The sequence below is a fragment of the Macaca nemestrina genome, chromosome 18 (assembly GCF_043159975.1).
Source record: "Macaca nemestrina isolate mMacNem1 chromosome 18, mMacNem.hap1, whole genome shotgun sequence".
NCBI classification, from domain to species: domain Eukaryota; kingdom Metazoa; phylum Chordata; class Mammalia; order Primates; family Cercopithecidae; genus Macaca; species Macaca nemestrina.
In genome coordinates this window covers 48,997,329-49,016,180 of record NC_092142.1, presented here as the reverse complement: position 1 = coordinate 49,016,180, position 18,852 = coordinate 48,997,329, and the positions used below count along the sequence as shown (strand labels likewise).

Genomic DNA, 18,852 nt, shown 5'->3' with positions numbered 1-18,852 from the left:
TTCATATAAATAACTACAGGCTAGCTTCTGGCTAGTAAGAAATCTCATTAGAGCTTTATACCTTTGATAAAAGAAAAACAAACGTTATTACCACAGCAATACATACTGAGTAGGAAAATCAATCAGCACAAAGACCTTTCAGAAGTCGGGGGTTATTTTCCCAGTTCACTGTTTATCTAACCTTTTCTAAGCACCTGCTTCTGCAGAGTTTGATGACTCTTAACTATTAATATATCTGCTTTCCTTAAAGTTGCAGGGAAATAGGGGATATTTTTTCCTTATCTTGCAAGCTCTTTATCCAGAAATTTAAAGGACTGTAACCTTTAAAAACAATATGGTTAGGCATGGAGGCTCACACCTGTAATCCCAGCACTTTGGGAGGCCAAGGTTGGGGAACACCTGAGGTTGGGAGTTCGAGAGCAGCCTGGATGACAAGGCGAAACCCCATTTCTACTAAAAATACAAAAATTAGTTGGGTGATGTGGTGGACACCTGTAATCCCAGCTACGTGGGAGGCTGAGGCCCAAGAATCACTTGAACCGAGGAAGGAGAGGTTGCAGTGAGCCAAGATTGCGCTACTGCACTCCAGCCTGGGCAACAGGGCAAGATTCTGTCTCAAAAACACACAAAAGTAAAATTAAATAAATGCAAAATGTGTATGAAAGTGCTTTACAAAATACAGAGTATAATACTGACATATATGAAGCATTGTCAAAATTACTGAACTGTTAAAAAAAGAAGAACTTGTCAGATACCATTTTGGCTTCAGTTTCAGTGATTCAATAGTCACACTGTTGAGCTATGACTCAGTCAATAAACATTTTACAAAGTACTGGGGATGCTGTGCTACGTATGGGGATTTGTCATGCACATGCTTCTGAATTGCACAGCGGTAACTACACCCACCCTCGTCCCCACAGAATGTTCAGACTTACACATTTATAAGTTAAATGGCTACAAACCTTCATTTTAAAGACCGGCTGGAATTCTTTCAGAGCAGATAATAATTTAATTTGAATCGAGGCTCTTTCGGCTTCTTTACCATCTGCAAAAACATCAAAGAGGGCATCCAAAGCTTCTCCTGCTACCACAAGGGAAGGATCTTTGGTGGTAACCTCAAGCAGAAAGCACCCAATATTCTGGAAACAACAAAACACATTTAATATGACTAACACCAGTCTCCAAAACAAGTACTAACTTTGAATGTGGCAATAACTCATGCATACTATTTTATATACAAATGCCAGGGAAAAATTAAAACTTTAAGAGATCAGACTTAAATACTTATAAACATACCAAGTATAAGCAAGATAAATTAAACATATTATAGTTTATATTCATAAAGTGAATTAAAAACCATAAATGATGTATGATTTAGGAAATCACTAAACTTTCCTCTCTACCTCTCTCAAAAGGCTTGCTCTATGATGTCAAGATGCATAGAAATCTTATCTGTAACAACGACAACAAAAAATCTGCTTTTAAAAGCATAAGAAAAACACTTTAGGGCCAGTCGCAAGTGGCTCACACTTGTAAGTTCAGCACTTTGTGAGGCCAAGGCAGGAGGATCACTTGAGCCCAGGAGTTCGAGACCAGCCTCAGCAATGGAGCAAGACTTCATCTCTAAAAAATGTAAAATAGGACTGATCTGAATCTAAACTAGTCTGTAGATCTAACTGTCAGTGTGCAGGACATAAAAGGATAAAACAACAAATTTAACACCACAAGGTAGCAATCAGATAAATCCGGAAGGCTGGACACCATATAGGACAATTGATTCAGGAGCTGAGAATAACCAGGTGGTGCCAGGGAGGAATTGTTCAAGATTAAGAGAGAAAGAGAAACAGGCCGGGCGCGGTGGCTCAAGCCTGTAATCCCAGCACTTTGGGAGGCCGAGACGGGCGGATCACGAGGTCAGGAGATCGAGACCATCCTGGCTAACACGGTGAAACCCCGTCTCTATTAAGAAATACAAAAAACTAGCCGGGCGAGGTGGCGGGCGCCTGTAGTCCCAGCTACTCGGGAGGCTGAGGCCGGAGAATGGCGTAAACCCGGGAGGCGGAGCTTGCAGTGAGCTGAGATCCGGCCACTGCACTCCAGCCTGGGTGACAGAGCGAGACTCCGTCTCAAAAAAAAAAAAAAAAAAAAAAAAAAGAGAGAAAGAGAAGACCCCACAAGAAACATAACATGTGGACTTCATCAATGTAAACAAGCTCTCTGTAAACAGATAATTTTGAGGCAACTGTAAAATTATGAATATGGACCGGAATTAGACACACTAAGAAATAACTGTTGCTGGGTGCAGTGGCTCATGCCTGTAGTCCCAGCACTCTGGGAGGCTGAAGGGGGCAGATGGCTTGAGCCCAGGAGTTCAAGACCAGCCTGGCCAACATGGCAATAACCCACCTCTATTAAAAATAGAAAAATTAGTCAGGTGTGGTAGGGGGCACCTGTAATCCCAGCTACTCGGGAGGCTGAGGCAGAAGAATTGCTTGAACCCAGAGGAGGAGGTTGCAGTGAGCCGAGATCGCGCTACTGCACTCCAGCCTGGGTGACAGAGTGAGACTCCATCTCGGGGGAGAAAAAAAAAGCTTTGCAAGTATCATTTTTCAAAAATAGATTCTTAAAAACATCAGTCATCACTGTAAAGTTCTTAGCAGGTGAAGAGGTACTTTATAATAATGAGTTTACTATCCATTAGTCTCACACTTCAGCAATTATTAGCACACCAAAGGGTAATTTTACTATGACTGTCCTTTTAATTACTAGTGTCGCTGTACTCCTAACAGTGCAGTTTGTAAGCAACTACGCCAAGTGTTAAGAGTAAATATGTTGAGGGAATTCCTAGTATATTGGCACTACCAGGGTTGCTGCTTAACATTTATGGAGTGGTATTAGAATTAACTGTATGGTATTTTTCAGAATGCATGTTGCCTGATGTGCAAGGAAAATGGTTTGGATTGTTCCTTCATCAGCAGGAGAATGTAACATGCATACATTGGATACAATAGCAAAGGCAGAAGGCATCTTTTAAAATTCTGAATTTGCCCTTTCACTAAAGAGAGATTTATTTTTTTAAAACAAGTACCTCTGGAATAACATTAAATTGTAAAATCTGGCTCAACTTTTCAAGTACTTACCTAATTAATACACATAATACATTCTAATAATATAACTCAATAAAGCAACTTGATGTGACTTCTCTTCATGTCCACACAAGTTTTAGGAAATCCTACACCAACAGTTCTTCTCCTCCCATTTCTAATTATTTAACATGTTAGGTCAGAAGCAAATTGTTTTACCTTAAGGGTTTCAAGTGTACCATCTTCTTTGGCAAGGACGCTGCCAGTGATTCCTAAAATGCTAACGACATTCACTCTAACCCCGACATTACTACTATGAATGCCTGCTTTGCATAATGTCATTAGCTGATCAGGAGTCATGCACTGTTGAAAGAGAAGAGGAGAGTATTTATAATGTTAAACTCAATCAATTATATCAGCATGCAAAAACTGGACTGACAGGAATCTCCTCTATAGGCTACAGGATTTTAAGAGTGACATAAACTCCTGGCAGGTAAGTTACCATTAATATATACTCCAGTTCTCCCAGACAGAGCTGGTAATTCTGAACTAGGGTGAGCCCTGCTCATGTCGCCATTGTTATCTTAATATCAAAGGGGCTCCAGGTCCTATTCATTTAATTTGATGAAGACTTTCATGCCAGATGTACACAGACTAAAGAGATTCCAATTTCTTTTTAATACTAATGGTTAAAAAAAAAAAAAAAAAAAAAAGGGCTTTGAAAGTATAAACAGGATTGTGTAGCTTTAAAAAAAACTGGCTGAGTCTATACAAGGCAAGAACTTACTTTGAGATGTTTGTATTATCATAATTAAACATTGTAAAAACCATTACAGTATATGGTGCTTCTACCATGTAGTGGATAATTTTCAGTTTAAGGCTGGGCGCAGTGGCTCATGCCTGTAATCTCAGCTACTCGGGAGGCTGAGGCACAAGAAATGCTTGAACCCGGGAGACAGAGGTTATAGTGAGCTGAGATCATGCCACTGAACTCCAGCCTGGGCAACAGAGTGAGACTATCTCCTATAAGCAGCAGCACAGTGTGGTGATGAAAGGCTTGGAATCTGGAGCCAGACACCCTGGGTTCAAATCCTAGCTTCACTACTTAGCACTCACGTGCGCCCCTACACTAGACTAATTTATTTTTAGTTTTTGTAGACATGAAGTCTCACAAAGTTGCCCAGGCTGTTCTTGAACTCTTGGGCTCAAGCAATCCTCCTGCCTCAGGCTCCCAAAGTGTTAGGATTATCAGCATGAACCACTTCACCTGGCCCTGAGCATGGGCTTTGAGTAATTTTCCTTAACCATCACACTGATCCCATAAGCTGCTGCTTACATACCAGGGAAAATCAATAAAAATAATTGATATTCCTATAGGCCCTAGAGTATAAGGTTTTCTGGTCCATCCAACAGCCACACGGCATGCTATGCATCCCATTACCATTCCCATTTCTTAGAAACTGAAGGTCAAATTATGCTCTTCAAAAAAATTCTTAGCTTTGGAAAGCTGAGGCAAGAGGATCACTTGAGGCCAGGAGTTTAAGACCAGCCTGGGCAACATAGCAAGACCTCCTATTAAAAAATTAAAAAATAAAAGTATAAAAAAATTTAAAAGCATTAAGAAAAAAAGTATATAAAGAGGCAAAAAGAAATAGTGTTATTGTTAGCAATAATAAGGGCATTGTTATTTTGATACTATTAAGTACATTCTGTAGGATAAAGCAAATAATAGTTTTAAAGTCACTACAATTTTAATGTTACTACAGCAAACAATTTTAGTATTACTGTATAGCAAATAATTTTAATGTCTTTTAATGTCACTACTACAAAGTACATTCTGTAGGAGAAAGCAAATAATAAAATTTTTGAAAAATCTTTTTCTTTCTTCTTTTCTCTAATTTTAATTTTTAAAATTATGTATCATTATTATTATTATTTTTTGAGATGGAGTCTCGCTCTGTCGCCCAAGCTGGACTGCAGTGGTGCGATCTCGGCTCACTGCAAGCTCCACCTCCCAGATTCACGCCATTCTCCTGCTGCAGCCTCCCAAGTAGCTGGGACCACAGGCACCCGCCACCATGCCCGGCTAATTTTTTTGTATTTTTTAGTAGAGACGGGGTTCCACCGTGTTGGCCAGGATGGTCTCGATCTCCTGACCTTGTGATCCACCCACCTTGGCCTCCCAAAATGCTGGGATTACAGGAGTGAGCCACCGCGCCTGGCCTATTTTCTATTATTTTTTAAGCCAGTCAAACTTAGCATGCGGGGGTTATATACCAACTTTAGTGACACAATGTTAATAAGCTCTGATAACCCACTACCATCAGACCAGTTGCAAGTAAGAATTTTAATGTCACTAATGTATCTTTTTGGATACAATGTACCTTTTTGGTTACAAATGTATCTTTTTTGGGGGTACAAAAAGATACAAACATAAAATCAAAAATTAAGTAAAAACATTGTACCATTTTTTAATTTAAACTGGAAATTATCAGTATAAACTTACTAGTTTTGCCTCCTAAAAAAATGCTTATTTCCTAGCTATTTCCACTAAAAAGACCTAGAAACAATGACAACATGGTAGCAATAAGCACTCTACAATTCAGTTTCCCGACTAAAGACATCAGAGCTTCTTGGAGAAGTAACTAATTCCAGGGTTTTTTTTTTTTGTTTTGAGACAGAGTTTCACTCTTGTCACACTCTTGTCACCCAGGCTAGAGCTCAGCACTATTTCGGCTCACTGCAACCTCCACCTCCTGGCTTCAAGTGATTCTCCTGCCTCAGCCTCCCAAGTAGCTGAGATTACAGGGACGTGCCACCACGCCCAGCTAATGTTTGAATTTTCAGTAGAGATGGAGTTTTGCCATGTCACTCAGGCTGGTCTCGAACTCCTGACCTCAAGTGATCTGCCCACCTCAGCCTCCTAAAGTATTGGGATTATAGGCATGAGCCACTGTGCCCAGTCAGATTCCAGGTTTTAAGCAAGAAAATCTTATGCCTGGAAGCAAAAGTGATCAAAAACCTAAAATTCTTGTGAAAGAGACACAGGAGCCAATTTGAAGGGACTCCTACTATCCAAAGATGCGACGAATTTGGCAGCAAAAAGCATGACTGTAATGGAATGAAATACAAATATATTTTTAAAACCCTGAGTTCAAAATGATACTAAAAAGAAAAAAAAAAATCACTGGCCACTTAATAGAGATTGCTAGGATACCTATTCTGGAAAAAACAAAAAACAAAAAAAACATAGCTAATAAATGTAAAAAAATAGACAAAATTAGGATATCTCTATTCTGCAACCCACTAATGACATAATGGAGCCAGGCAACCACAATCACTGGTTATGAAACCATTAACGTGAACTCACTAATTAATCTCAGCTTCACTATTTTATGATACCACATGATTTGTGATATAAATGTAGGAAATATATATAGCACTATAAATTATTCTTGCCAAAAAATCTGGACCTGTCTAGATTACTTATTATAAATATAAAAAAAAAAACAAAAAATAATCTGGACCTGGATCTAATTAAGGCTCTAGACCTAGCTCCCGGCTCACAGGAAACACAGGGGACAGAGGAATGCTGAATGATACCATCATGATGAGTTGGCCAAATCTGCCAGTGTGGAAAACACTACAGAACAAAATTAGTTTCTTCAATGGGTAAGTGTATGGGGAAAGCAGGGGAGTGAGGGAAATGTTATAGATTAAGAGATTTAAGAATCTAAAACCAATGAAATCACTGAATTGTACACTTTAGTTATTTATTTTTGAGACAGAGTCTCCTTCTGTCGCCCAGGCTGGAGTGCAGTGGCGCAATCTCAGCTCACTGCAACCTCTACCTCCCGGTTCAAGCAATTCTCCCTGCCTCAGCCTTCCAAGTAGCTGGGATTACAGGTGCCTGCCACCACGCCCAGCTGATTTTTGTATTTTTTGTAGAGATGGGGTTTCGCCATATTGGCCAGGCTGGTCTTGAACTCCTGACCTTATGTCGTCCACCCGCCTTGGCCTCCCAAAGTGCTGGGATTACAGGCGTAAGCCATGGCAGCCGGCCTGCATTGTATACTTTAAATGGATAAACTGCATGGTATGTGAATCAAATCTCAGTAAAACTTTTTTTTTTTTTTTTAAGAGATAATGGCCGGGCACGGTGGCTCACGCCTGTAATCCCAGCACTTTGGGAGGCTGAGGTGGGTGGATCACGAGGTCAGGAGATCGAGACCATCCTGGCTAACACGGTGAAATCCCGTCTCTACTAAAAATACAAAAAATTAGCCAGGCATGGTGGCGGGCGCCTGTAGTCCCAGCTACTTGGGAGGCTGAGGCAGGAGAATGGCGTGAACCCGGGAGGCAGAACTTGCAGTGAGCCGAGATCGTGCCACTGCAGTCCAGCCTGGGCGACAGAGCGAGACTCTGTCTCAAAAAAAAAAAAAAAAGGTTAATAAGAGACCAAAATATCAACCAAAAGCAACACGTGGACCTTGCTTAGATCCAGATTTGAACAAGCCAATTGTTAAAAGACTTTTTTTTTTTTTTGAGACAGAGTCTCGCTGTGTTGCCCAGGCTGGAGTGCAGTGGCATGATCTCAGCTCACTGCAACCTCTGTCTCCCGGGTTCAAGCAATTCTCCTGCCACGGCCTCCCAAGCAGCTGGGATTACAGGAGTGCGCCACCATGCCCAGCTAACTTTTGTATTTTTAGTAGAGATGGGGTTTCACCATGTTGGCCAGGCTGGTCTCGAATTCCTGACCTCGGGTGATCTGCCTGCCTCAGCCTCCCAAAGTGCTGGGATTACAGGTGTGAGCCACCGTGCCTGGCCACGTTAAAATACATTTTTAAGGCAATCTGGGAAAACTGAATTCAGACTGCAACCGGGAAAACTGAACTCAGAGTGCAAACCAAAGGATAATAAGAAATATCCATTAATTTGGAGGCTTGGGGTAATGGTACTGGGGTTAAGATTTTTAAACATTTAATTTTCTGTCAGACATGCATACTGAACTACATAATAAAATACTCATGGGTCAAACATGACTTGCTTTAAAAATACTCCAGGAAACAAAAATAAGGACCCAGTGAGATGAATGAAACCATGTCACAAGAATGACAGGATGCCAATAACCTGCTGAGGCTTGGTGACAGTGCACGTAGGCTCATAGGGTATTGTATGATCTCTGCTTTGGGCATTGTAGCGCACACCTGTAATCCCAGCTACTTGGGAGGCTGAGGTGGGAGGACTGAACCCAGGAGACTAGCCTGGGCAACACAGTAAGACCCCGTCTCAAAAAACAAAGCAACGGAATTATCTCTGCTTTTAGGAATGTTTGAAAATCTCCTTAGTAAAAAGTTAACAGAAGTGGTAAGGCACCTATGGGAGATGAAGTGCACATGGACTGCTGTGGAGGGTGAGGAGGACATGCTTGCAAAATCTGTAATGAAATGTTAAAAAAAAAAAAAAAAAAAAGAGCTGGGTATGGTGGCTCACACCTGTCATCCCAGCACTTTAGGAGGCCAAGGCGGGTGGATCACTTGAGGTCAGGCACTCAAGACCAGCCTGGCCACATGGCAAAACCCCATCTCTACTAAAAAAACAAAAATTAGCTGGGTGTGGTGACGCATGCCTGTAATTCCATCTACTTGGGTGGCTGAGGCACGAGAATCATTTGAACCCAGGAGGCAGAGGTTGCAGTGAGCTGAGATCGTGCCACTGCACTCCAGCATGGGCAACAGAGTAAGACTCTGTCTCAAAAAATAAAATAAAATAAAATAAAATAAAGACCAATGATAGATAAATTATTTACAACATATTTATCAATTAAGTTGTATTGATTAAAAAGCACTTGTTTAGCTAGTAAGCCTATATATTAAAAAATTTAAAAAATTAAATTAAAAGCACCTGTGTGTTGCTGATGGTAGGGGGCAGAAAGATATTACTTTTTATTTTAATCACTTTTGTTTTCTTTCTTACAAAGATAATGTATTACTCTTGTAACAGAAATATGTATTTTTAAAAATAGTGAAGTAATGAATTTTGCCTCCATAATACAGAATCTTTACAAGTTTCATACAAAAAATTTTAGAACTCTTACCTGGGAAATGTTCTTGGAGGCCATTGTTTGCAAAAGGGCCCTCAAAGCACTACTTATGGCTTCTAGAAAGTCAGCGTGTTTAGCAAAATCTAAAACACAAAACTGAAATATAAAATTTGCATTTCTCCAAGATAGGCTATTTTGTAGAAGCAGCAAACGAAACAAAGCATGCTAAATGTGAATAAATGCTATTCTTAATAAAACAAACAAAAAAACCCTCGATATTTAGCCAAAATATTTAGTTAACAGTCCCCTGTACACTCTAAACCTAAGTCTGAAAGATGATTGTGGTTGAAATAATCACAGCAAGGAGGTGTTCTACAGACAGTCCTTGACTTCAGACACTGGGTTTTCATTTGACTCACACGTTAGCACATAATAAACCTGAGCTAGCTTTTGCAGACTGAATTCTGTCATTCATAGATCTCCATCACGGTGCTGGGGAGACCTACCTTTGGTGGAGTCAGAATGCTTCCTTGCCAACCCAAGCTCACTGCCTAGCCACAAACTGTTGCTTGTGCAGAGCCAGGACATGACAGCACCATCATTTTAACTGACCTAACATTCCCTTCCCACTCCTACTCCTTATTCGCACACTTTTCCTATTGTCCCTTCTTCCCACACAGGACAAACAGAACACCAGCAGTAAGCCATTACTCTGGCACAGGCATGGGCAAGGGACAGTGAGGGTCACCCAGGGGAGTTGGCTCCTTAACCCCTTTGATGGGAAGAGATTTGCTTGGTGTGGTAAACTGTATTTTCTAAAAATGGCCACAGCAATATTTCAAGTCCTGTGTAATCTTCAAGAACCTCGCCACTTCCTATAAAGATGTGAAATCTACTTCTCCTTTCCTTAAATCAGGGTAGGACTCTGTGACTTCTTCAACCAACAGAATACAAAGTGATGGTCACAAAAGGCAGTATGACTTCCAGCCCTGACGCATGTGTGCAAGCTCTTTTTTCTCTCAACTTCTGCCCTGGCAACCTAGCCATCCTGTTATGCAGAAGCCCATGTCACATGAAGAGGTCACCGTGGGTGTTCTACCTGACAACCCCTGCACCAACTGCCAGACACGTGAGTGAACAAGACTTCGGATGATTCTGGCCCACACTCTGCAAGTTTTCCAGCAGAGGCCCTAGACTAGTATTTCTCAGCCTCTGCACTACTGACATTTTGGACCAGATAATTCTTCATTTTGTGTGTGTGCAGGGGTCTCCTGGGCACCGCAGGATGTGAAGGAGCATTCCTGGCCTCAACCCTCTAGATACCAGTTGCAATTTCCAAGTTGTAAAACCAAAAATTCCTCCAGATGTTGCCAAATGTCCCCAGGTGGGAGGTGAGAGGGGATAAGTGGCTATGGTTGAGAACCACTGGCCTAGACATTGTGGAGTAGGAACAAGCCATCTCCACTATACCCTAAATTCTTGACCTAAGGAAACTCTCAGAAATAATAAATGATAGTTGTTGTTTTAAGTCACAGAGTTTTGGGGTAGCTTGTTATGCAGCAATAGATACACTCATTTCCTGCCCCACAGTGCCTGGGACTCGATATCATTCCGATCCCCTGCTTTTAGGTTATCCGGGTGGAAGAGAGGCAGCTTCTGTTCAAATTTTAATCCCAGTTGATTTTATTTTTTGGCTCTTTCATTTTCAGATATACAAAATGTACCAAAATAGGGGACTTCCCGTGATGATCACAGAACAAGTAATAGGAGACCTGGGATAGAGTAATTATGTGACTCCTCCCGCCTTCATTTTAGTCTTGGCTCAAATGTTACCTCCTCACAGAGGCCTTTCCACACTAACTGGCCTAGTGTAACGCCTCATATCATTCTGCTTTTATTGTTTTCTTCATAGCTAGTTATCACATAAAACATTTATTTCTACTAGAATGCAAACTCCATGAGCATAGTGACCTGGCTTATCTTGTTCACGCCTGCAACCCTAGCATTTAGAACAGTGTACGACACAAAGCGTTCAATAAATACAAGTTAAAAGAATGAATGACCTTGGGCTGGGTGTGGTGGCTCACACCTGTAATCCCAGCACTTTGGGAGGCTGAGACAGGCGGATCACGAGGTCAGGAGATCGAGACCATCCTGGTTAACATGGTGAAACCCCATCTCTACCAAAAATACAACAAATTAGCTGGGTGTGGTGGTGGGCGCCTGTAGTCCCAGCTATTCGGGAGGCTGAGGCAGAAGAATGGCATGAACCTGGGAGGCAGAGCTTGCAGAGAGCCGAGATTGCGCCACTGCACTCCAGCCTGGGCGACAGAGCAAGACTCCGTCTCAGAAAAAGAAAAAAAAGAATGAATGACCTGGAAGAGGTTCCTTAACCTCTCAGCTAAGGTTCCTAAATCTCAGCTTCCTCAGCAGGATGATGAAGTAATAAGGCCTATCTCTTAAAACATGGTACCTAACAGGCGCTCAAAAATCAGCGTGAAGTTGTTAATACATTTGAGTTTTTTTTGAGACAGGGTCTTGCTCTGTCACCCAGGCTGGTGTGCAGTGGTGTGATCTAGGCTCACTGCAGCCTGGACCTCCTGGGCTCAAGCAATCCTCCTGCCTCAGCCTCCCGAGTAGCTAGCACCACAGGCACGTGCCACCATGTCCAGCTAATTTTTCTTGTATTTGTAGAGACGGGGTCTCATCATATGTACAGGCTGGTCTCAAACTCTTGAGCTCAAGCAATCCACCCCCCTCAGCCTCCCAAAGTGCTATGATTATAGGTGTGTGCCACCCTGTCCAGCCAATTTGTTGCTATTAAACTTCAAAAAGTTACCACATTGACTGTGAAATGTATATTTGATTAAAGGTCTAAATAAATTTATGAATTGTACACAAAGAAGTGATTCAAAATGTCTTTACTCTTAACAACTTTGAACAGTATTTAAGAATTTGTAGCACGTCTAAATGTAGGTACATAATCAACGCAGGAGTAATTACACTCAGGTGAATTTTTCAGACTGATTTTAATATTTTTCACTCTGTCACTCAGGCTGGAGTATAGTGGCAAGATCTGGCCTCACTGCAACCTCCGCCTTCCAGGTTCAAGCAATCCTCCTGCCTCAGCCTCCCAAGTAGCTGGGATTACAGGTGTGCACTACCACGCCCAGCTAATTTTTGTATCTTTAGTAGATATGGGGTTTCACCATGTTGGCTAGGCTGGTCTTGAACTCCTGACCTCAGGTGACCTGCCCGCCTTGGCCTCCCAAAGTGCTGGGATTATAGCTGTGAACCACCACGCCCATCCTGAATTTTCTTTTTTTCTTATTTTTAATTAATTAATTATTATTTTTTTGAGACGGAGTCTTGCTCTGTCACCCAGGCTGGAGTACACTGGTGCGATTTCGGCTCACTGCAATCTTCACCGCCTGGGTTCAAGCAGTTCTCCTGTCTCAGTCTCCCAAGTAGCTGGGACCACAGGTGCACGCCACCATGCCCGGCTAATTTTCATATTTTTAGTGGAGACGGGATTTCACCATATTGGTCAGGCTGGTCTCAAACTCCTGACCTCAGGTGATCCAACTGCCTTGGCCTACCAAAGTGCTGGGATTACAGGCGTGAGCCACCGTGCCCGGACACCCAGTCTGAATTTTCAATATTCTGACGTGGAATGGAAAATATATCCCAGAATGGGATACTACCATTTTAATTATAACTAAAAAAGAATGTTCTGATTCTGAAAATCTGGAAAAACAGAATCCTAAATGATTTCAGAACTCATGTAATAGAGCTGAATGACAGACTGACCCAATATGAAATACAATATTCCTAAAAAACACATTGATGTTTTGAAAACCAATAGCTTTTAATGAAGGAGACAAAGATAATAGTGCTTTTGAATGCAAGGACCAGATTGTACTAAAACGTCCTCCTTTTATCTCTGATATCAGACACAAACATAAATGTAGGTATGTACAGAGTATCACAAACATTATAACTACTGTATTCGGAACTGTATTTAGCATTAAAATTAAAACAAGTTAAATAGAGAAGTAGAACCATCATACCTTTAACTCTCAACCATAACACAAAACAGCAGAGATATTTAGCCCCATTCTCCCCACTAAATTCTCCATTTTTTTTTTTTTTTTTAAATTGAGACAGAGTCTCACTCTGTTGCCCGGGCTGGAGTACAACAGCACAATCATAGCTCATTGCAGCCTTGACCTCCTGGGCTCAGGCAATCCTCCCACTTTAGCTTCCACAGGCGCAAGCAAGCTACCACTCCTGGCTAATTAAAAAACCTTTTTTGGTGGGGACAGTGTATCACTATGTTGCCCAGGCTGGTCTTAAACTCTTGGGCTCATGTGATCCTCCCAATTCAGCTCCCAAAGTGCTGGGACTTCAGGTGTGAGCCACCGTGGCCAGCCTCCACTAAATTATCTTGTAACAGTTCCCACTATCCATATAGAACCCACAGGATTACATTATTAATAAATCTCAAATGCTTAGAAGGACTGTATTAGAATATCATCTCTAGGACAAGCACAGTAGCTCATGCCTACAATCCCAGCACTTTGGGAGGTCAAGGTGGGTGGATAATAAGGTCAGGAGTTCAAGACCAGCCTGGCCAACATGGTGAAACCCGTTTCTATTAAAAATACAAAAATTAGCCAGGCGCTTATTCACCAAAGCTGAAATGAAGGAAAAAATGTTAAGGCCAGAGAGAAAGGTTGGGTTACCAACAAAGGGAAGCCCATCAGACTAACAGCAGATCTCTTGGCAGAAACTCTACAAGCCAGAAAAGAGTGGGGCATTCAACATTCTTAAAGAAAAGAATTTTCAACCCAGAATTTCATATCCAGCCAAACTAAGCTTCATAAGTGAAGGAGAAATAAAATCCTTTACAGACAAGCAAATGCTGAGAGATTCTGTCACCACTAGGCCTGCCCTACAAGAGCTCCTGAAGGAAGCACTAAACATGGAAAGGAAAACCGGTACCAGCCACTGCAAAAACATTCCAAATTGTAAAGACCATCGATGCTAGGAAGAAACTGCATCCACTAACAAGCAAAATAACCAGCTAACATCATAATGACAGGATCGAACTCACACATAACAATATTAACCTTAAATGTAAATGGGCTAAATGCTCCAATTAAAAGATACAGACTGGCAAACTGGGTAAAGGGTCAAGACCCATCACTGTGCTGTATTCAGGAGACCCATCTCACATGCAGAGACACACATAGGTTCAGAATAAAGGGATGGAGGAAGATCTACCAAGCAAATGGAAAACAAAAAAAGGCAGGGGTTGCAATCCTAGTCTCTGATAAAACAGATTTTAACCAACAAAGATAAAAAGAGACAAAGAAGGCCATTACATAATGGTAAAGGGATCAATTCAACAGGAAGAGCTAACTATCCTAAATATATATGCACCCAATACAGGAGCACCCAGATTCATAAAGCAAGTCCTTAGAGACCTACAAAGAGACTTAGATTCCCACACAATGATAATGGGAGACTTTAACGCCCCACTGTCAACATTAGACAGATCAACGAGACAGAAAATTAACAAGGATATCCAGGAATTGAACTCAGCTCTGCACTAAGCAGACCTAACAGACATCTACAGAACCCTCCACCCCAAATCAACAGAATATACATTCTTCTCAGCACCACATCATACTTATTCCAAAATTGACCACATAGTTGGAAGTAGAGCACTCCTCAGCAAACGTAAAGAACAGAAATTATAATGAACTGTCTCAGGCCACAGTGCAATCAAACTAGAACTCAGGATTAAGAAACTCACTCAAAACTGCTCAACTACATGGAAACTGAACACCCTGCTCCTGTATGACTACTGGGTACATAATGAAATGAAGGCAGAAATAAAGATGTTCTTTGAAACCAATGAGAACAAAGACACAACATACCAGAATCTCTGGGACACATTTAAAGCAGTGTGTAGAGGGAAATTTATAGCACTAAATGCCCACAAGAGAAAGCAGGAAAGATCTAAAATTGACATCCCAACATGACAATTAAAAGAACTAGAGAAGCAAGAGCAAACACATTCAAAAGCTAGCAGAAGGCAAGAGATAACTAAGATCAGAGCAGAACTGAAGGAGATAGAGACACAAAAAACCCTTCACATAATCAATGAATCCAGGAGCTGTTTTTTTGAAAAGATCAACAAAATTGATAGAACGCTAGCAAGACTAATATAGAAAAGAGAAAAGAATCAAATATATGCAATAAAAAATGATAAAGGGGATAGCACCACTGATCCCACAGAAATACAAACTACCATCAGAGAATACTATAAACAGCTCTACGCAAATAAACTAGAAAATCTAGAAGAAATGGATAAATTATGGCCGGGCGCGGTGGCTCAAGCCTGTAATCCCAGCACTTTGGGAGGCCGATGCGGGTGGATCACAAGGTCAGGAGATCGAGACTATCCTGGCTAACATGGTGAAACCCCGTCTCTACTAAAAATACAAAAAACTAGCCGGGCGTGGTGGCGGGCGCCTGTAGTCTCAGCTACTTGGGAGGCTGAGGCGGGAGAATGGCGTGAACCCGGGAGGCGGAGCTTGCAGTGAGCCGAGATCAGGCCACTGCACTCCAGCCTGGGAGACACAGCGAGACTCCGTCTCAAAAAAAAAAAAAAAAAAAAAAAAAAAAAAAAAAAAAAAGAAATGGATAAATTCCTGGACACATACACCCTCCCAAGACTAAACGAGAAGAAGTTGAATCCCTCAATAGACCAATAACAGGCCCTGAAATTGAGGCAATAATTAATAGCCTACCAACCAAAAAAAGTCCAGGACCAGACAGATTCACAGCCAAATTCTACCAGAGGTACAAGGAGGAGCTGGTACCATTCCTTCTGAAACTATTACAATCAATAGAAAAAGAGGGAGTCCTCCCTAACTCATTCTATGAGGCCAGCATCATCCTGATACAAAAGCCTGGCAGAGACACAGCAAAAAAAGAGAATTTTAGACCAATATCTCTGATGAACATCGATGTAAAAATCCTCAATAAAATACTGGCAAACCGAATCCAGCAGCACATCAAAAAGCTTATCTACCATGATCAAGTCAGCTTCATCCCTGAGATGCAAGGCTGGTTCAATACACGCAAATCAATAAACATAATCCATCATAAAAACAGAACCAAAGACAAAAACCACATGATTATCTCAAGAGATGCAGAAAAAGCCTTCAACAAAATTCAACAGCCCTTCATGCTAAAAACTCTCAATACATTAAGTATTGCTGAAAAGTATCTCAAAATAATAAGAGCTATTTATGACAAACCCACAGCCAATATCATACTGAATGGGCAAAAACTGGAAGCATTCCCTTTGAAAACTGGCACAAGGCCGGGCGTGGTGGCTCAAGCCTGTAATCCCAGCACTTTGGGAGGCTGAGACAAGCGGATCACGAGGTCAGGTGATCGAGACCATCCTGGCGAACACGGTGAAACCCCGTCTCTACTAAAAAAAAAATACAAAAAACCAGCCAGGCGAGGTGGCGGGTGCTTGTAGTCCCAGCTACTCAGGAGGCTGAGGCAGGAGAATGGCGTAAACCCGGGAGGCGGAGCTTGTAGTGAGCTGAGATCCAGCCACTGCACTCCAGCCTGGGCAACGGAGCGAGACTCCGTCTCAAAAAAAAAAAAAAAAGAAAAAGAAAACTGGCACAAGACAGGGATGCCCTCTCTCACCACTTCTATTCAACATACTGTTGGAAGTTCTGGCCAGGGCAATCAGGCAGGAGAAAGAAATAAAGGGTATTCAAGTAGGAAAAGAGGAAGTCAAATTGTCCCTGTTTATAGATTACATGATTGTATATTTAGAAAACCGCATCGTCTCAGCCCAAAATCTCCTTAAGCTGATAAGCAACTTCAGCAAACTCTCAGGATACAAAATCAATGTGGCAAAAATCACAAGCAATCTTATACACCAATAACAGACAAACAGAGAGCCAAATCATGAGTGAATTGCCATTCACAATTGCTTCAAAGAGAATAAAATACCTAGGAATCCAAATTACAAGGGATGTGAAGGACCTCTTCAAGGAGAACTACAAACCACTGCTCAACGAAATAAAAGAGGACACAAACAAATGGAAGAACATTCCATGCTCATGGATAGGAAGAATCAATATGGTGAAAATGACCATAATGCCCAAGGTAATTTATAGATTCAATGCCATCCCCATCAAGCTACCAGTGACTTTCTTCAAAGAATTGGAATAAACTACTTTAAAGTTCATATGGAACCAAAAAAGAGCCCGCATTGCCAAGACAATCCTAAGCCAAAAGAACAAAACTGGAGGCATCACGCTACCTGACTTCGAACTATAGCACAAAGCTACAGTAACCAAAACAGCATGGTACTGGCACCAAAACAGAGAGATAGACCAATGGAACAGAACAGAGCCCTCAGAAATAACACCACACATCTACAGCCATATGATCTTTGACAAACCTGACAAAAACAAGAAATGGGGAAAGGGTTCCCTATTTAATAAATGGTGCTGGGAAAACTGGCTAACCATATGTAGAAAGCTGAAACTGGATCCCTTCCTTACACCTTATACAAAAATTAATTCAAGATGGATTAAAGACTTAAATGTTAGACCTAAAACCATAAAAACCCTAGAAGAAAACCTAGGCAATACCATTCAGGACACAGGCAAGGGCAAGGACTTCACGTCTAAAACACCAAAAGCAATGGCAACAAAAGCCAAAGTTGACAAATGGGATCTAATTAAACTAAAGAGCTTCTGCACAGCAAAAGAAACTACCATCAGAGTGAACAGGCAACCTACAGAATGGGAGAAAATTTTTGCAATCTACTCATCTGACAAATGGCTAATATCCAGAATCTACAAAGAACTCAAACAAATTTACAAGAAAAAAACAAACGATCCCACCAAAAAGTGGGCAAAGGATACGAACAGACACTTCTCAAAAGAAGACATTTATGCAGCTAACAGACACATGAAAAAATGCTCATCATCACTGGCCATCAGAGAAATGCAAATCAAAACCATAATGAGATGCCATCTCACACTAGTTAGAAAGGCGATCATTAAAAAGTCAGGAAACAACAGGTGCTGGAGAGGATGTGGAGAAATAGGAACACTTTTACACTGTTGGTGGGACTGTAAACTAGTTCAACCACTGTGGCACATATACACCATGGAATACTATGCAGCCATAAAAAAGGATGAGTTCACGTCCTTTGTAGGGACATGGATGAAGCTAGAAACCATCGTTCTCGGCCGGGCACGGTGGCTCAAGCCTGTAATCCCAGCACTCTGGGAGGCCGAGGCGGGCGGATCACGAGGTCAGGAGATTGAGACCATCCTGGCTAACACGGTGAAATCCCGTCTCTACTAAAAAAAAAAAAATACAAAAAACTAGCCGGGCGAGGTGGCGGGCGCCTGTAGTCCCAGCTATTCGGGAGGCTGAGGCAGGAGAATGGCGTAAACCCAGGAGGTGGAGCTTGCAGTGAGCTGAGATCCGGCCACTGCACTCCAGCCCGGGCGACAGAGCGAGACTCCGTCTCAAAAAAAAAAAAAAAAAAGAAACCATCGTTCTCAGCAAACTATCGCAAGGACAAAAAACCAAACACCGCATGTTCTCACTCATAAGTAGGAATTGAACAATGAGAACACTTGGACACAGGAAGGGGAACATCAT

General features: G+C 41.6%; 1 protein-coding gene across 7 annotated transcripts in view; it reads right to left on the bottom strand.

Annotated features, from left to right (window-relative positions):
- The window catches only part of LOC105492249 (HEAT repeat containing 3), an 88,109-nt gene that overhangs the window by 44,192 nt on the left and 25,065 nt on the right, over positions 1–18,852 (bottom strand). For all 7 annotated transcript variants that reach the window (XM_024796178.2, XM_071084508.1, XM_071084509.1 and 4 more), the window contains 3 exons: positions 9,181–9,269; positions 3,303–3,446; positions 963–1,139 (listed from right to left, as the gene is read on the bottom strand). In XM_024796178.2, the coding sequence (XP_024651946.2) occupies positions 963–1,139; positions 3,303–3,446; positions 9,181–9,269 (410 nt within the window). The remainder of the gene's footprint in view (positions 1–962; positions 1,140–3,302; positions 3,447–9,180; positions 9,270–18,852) is intronic.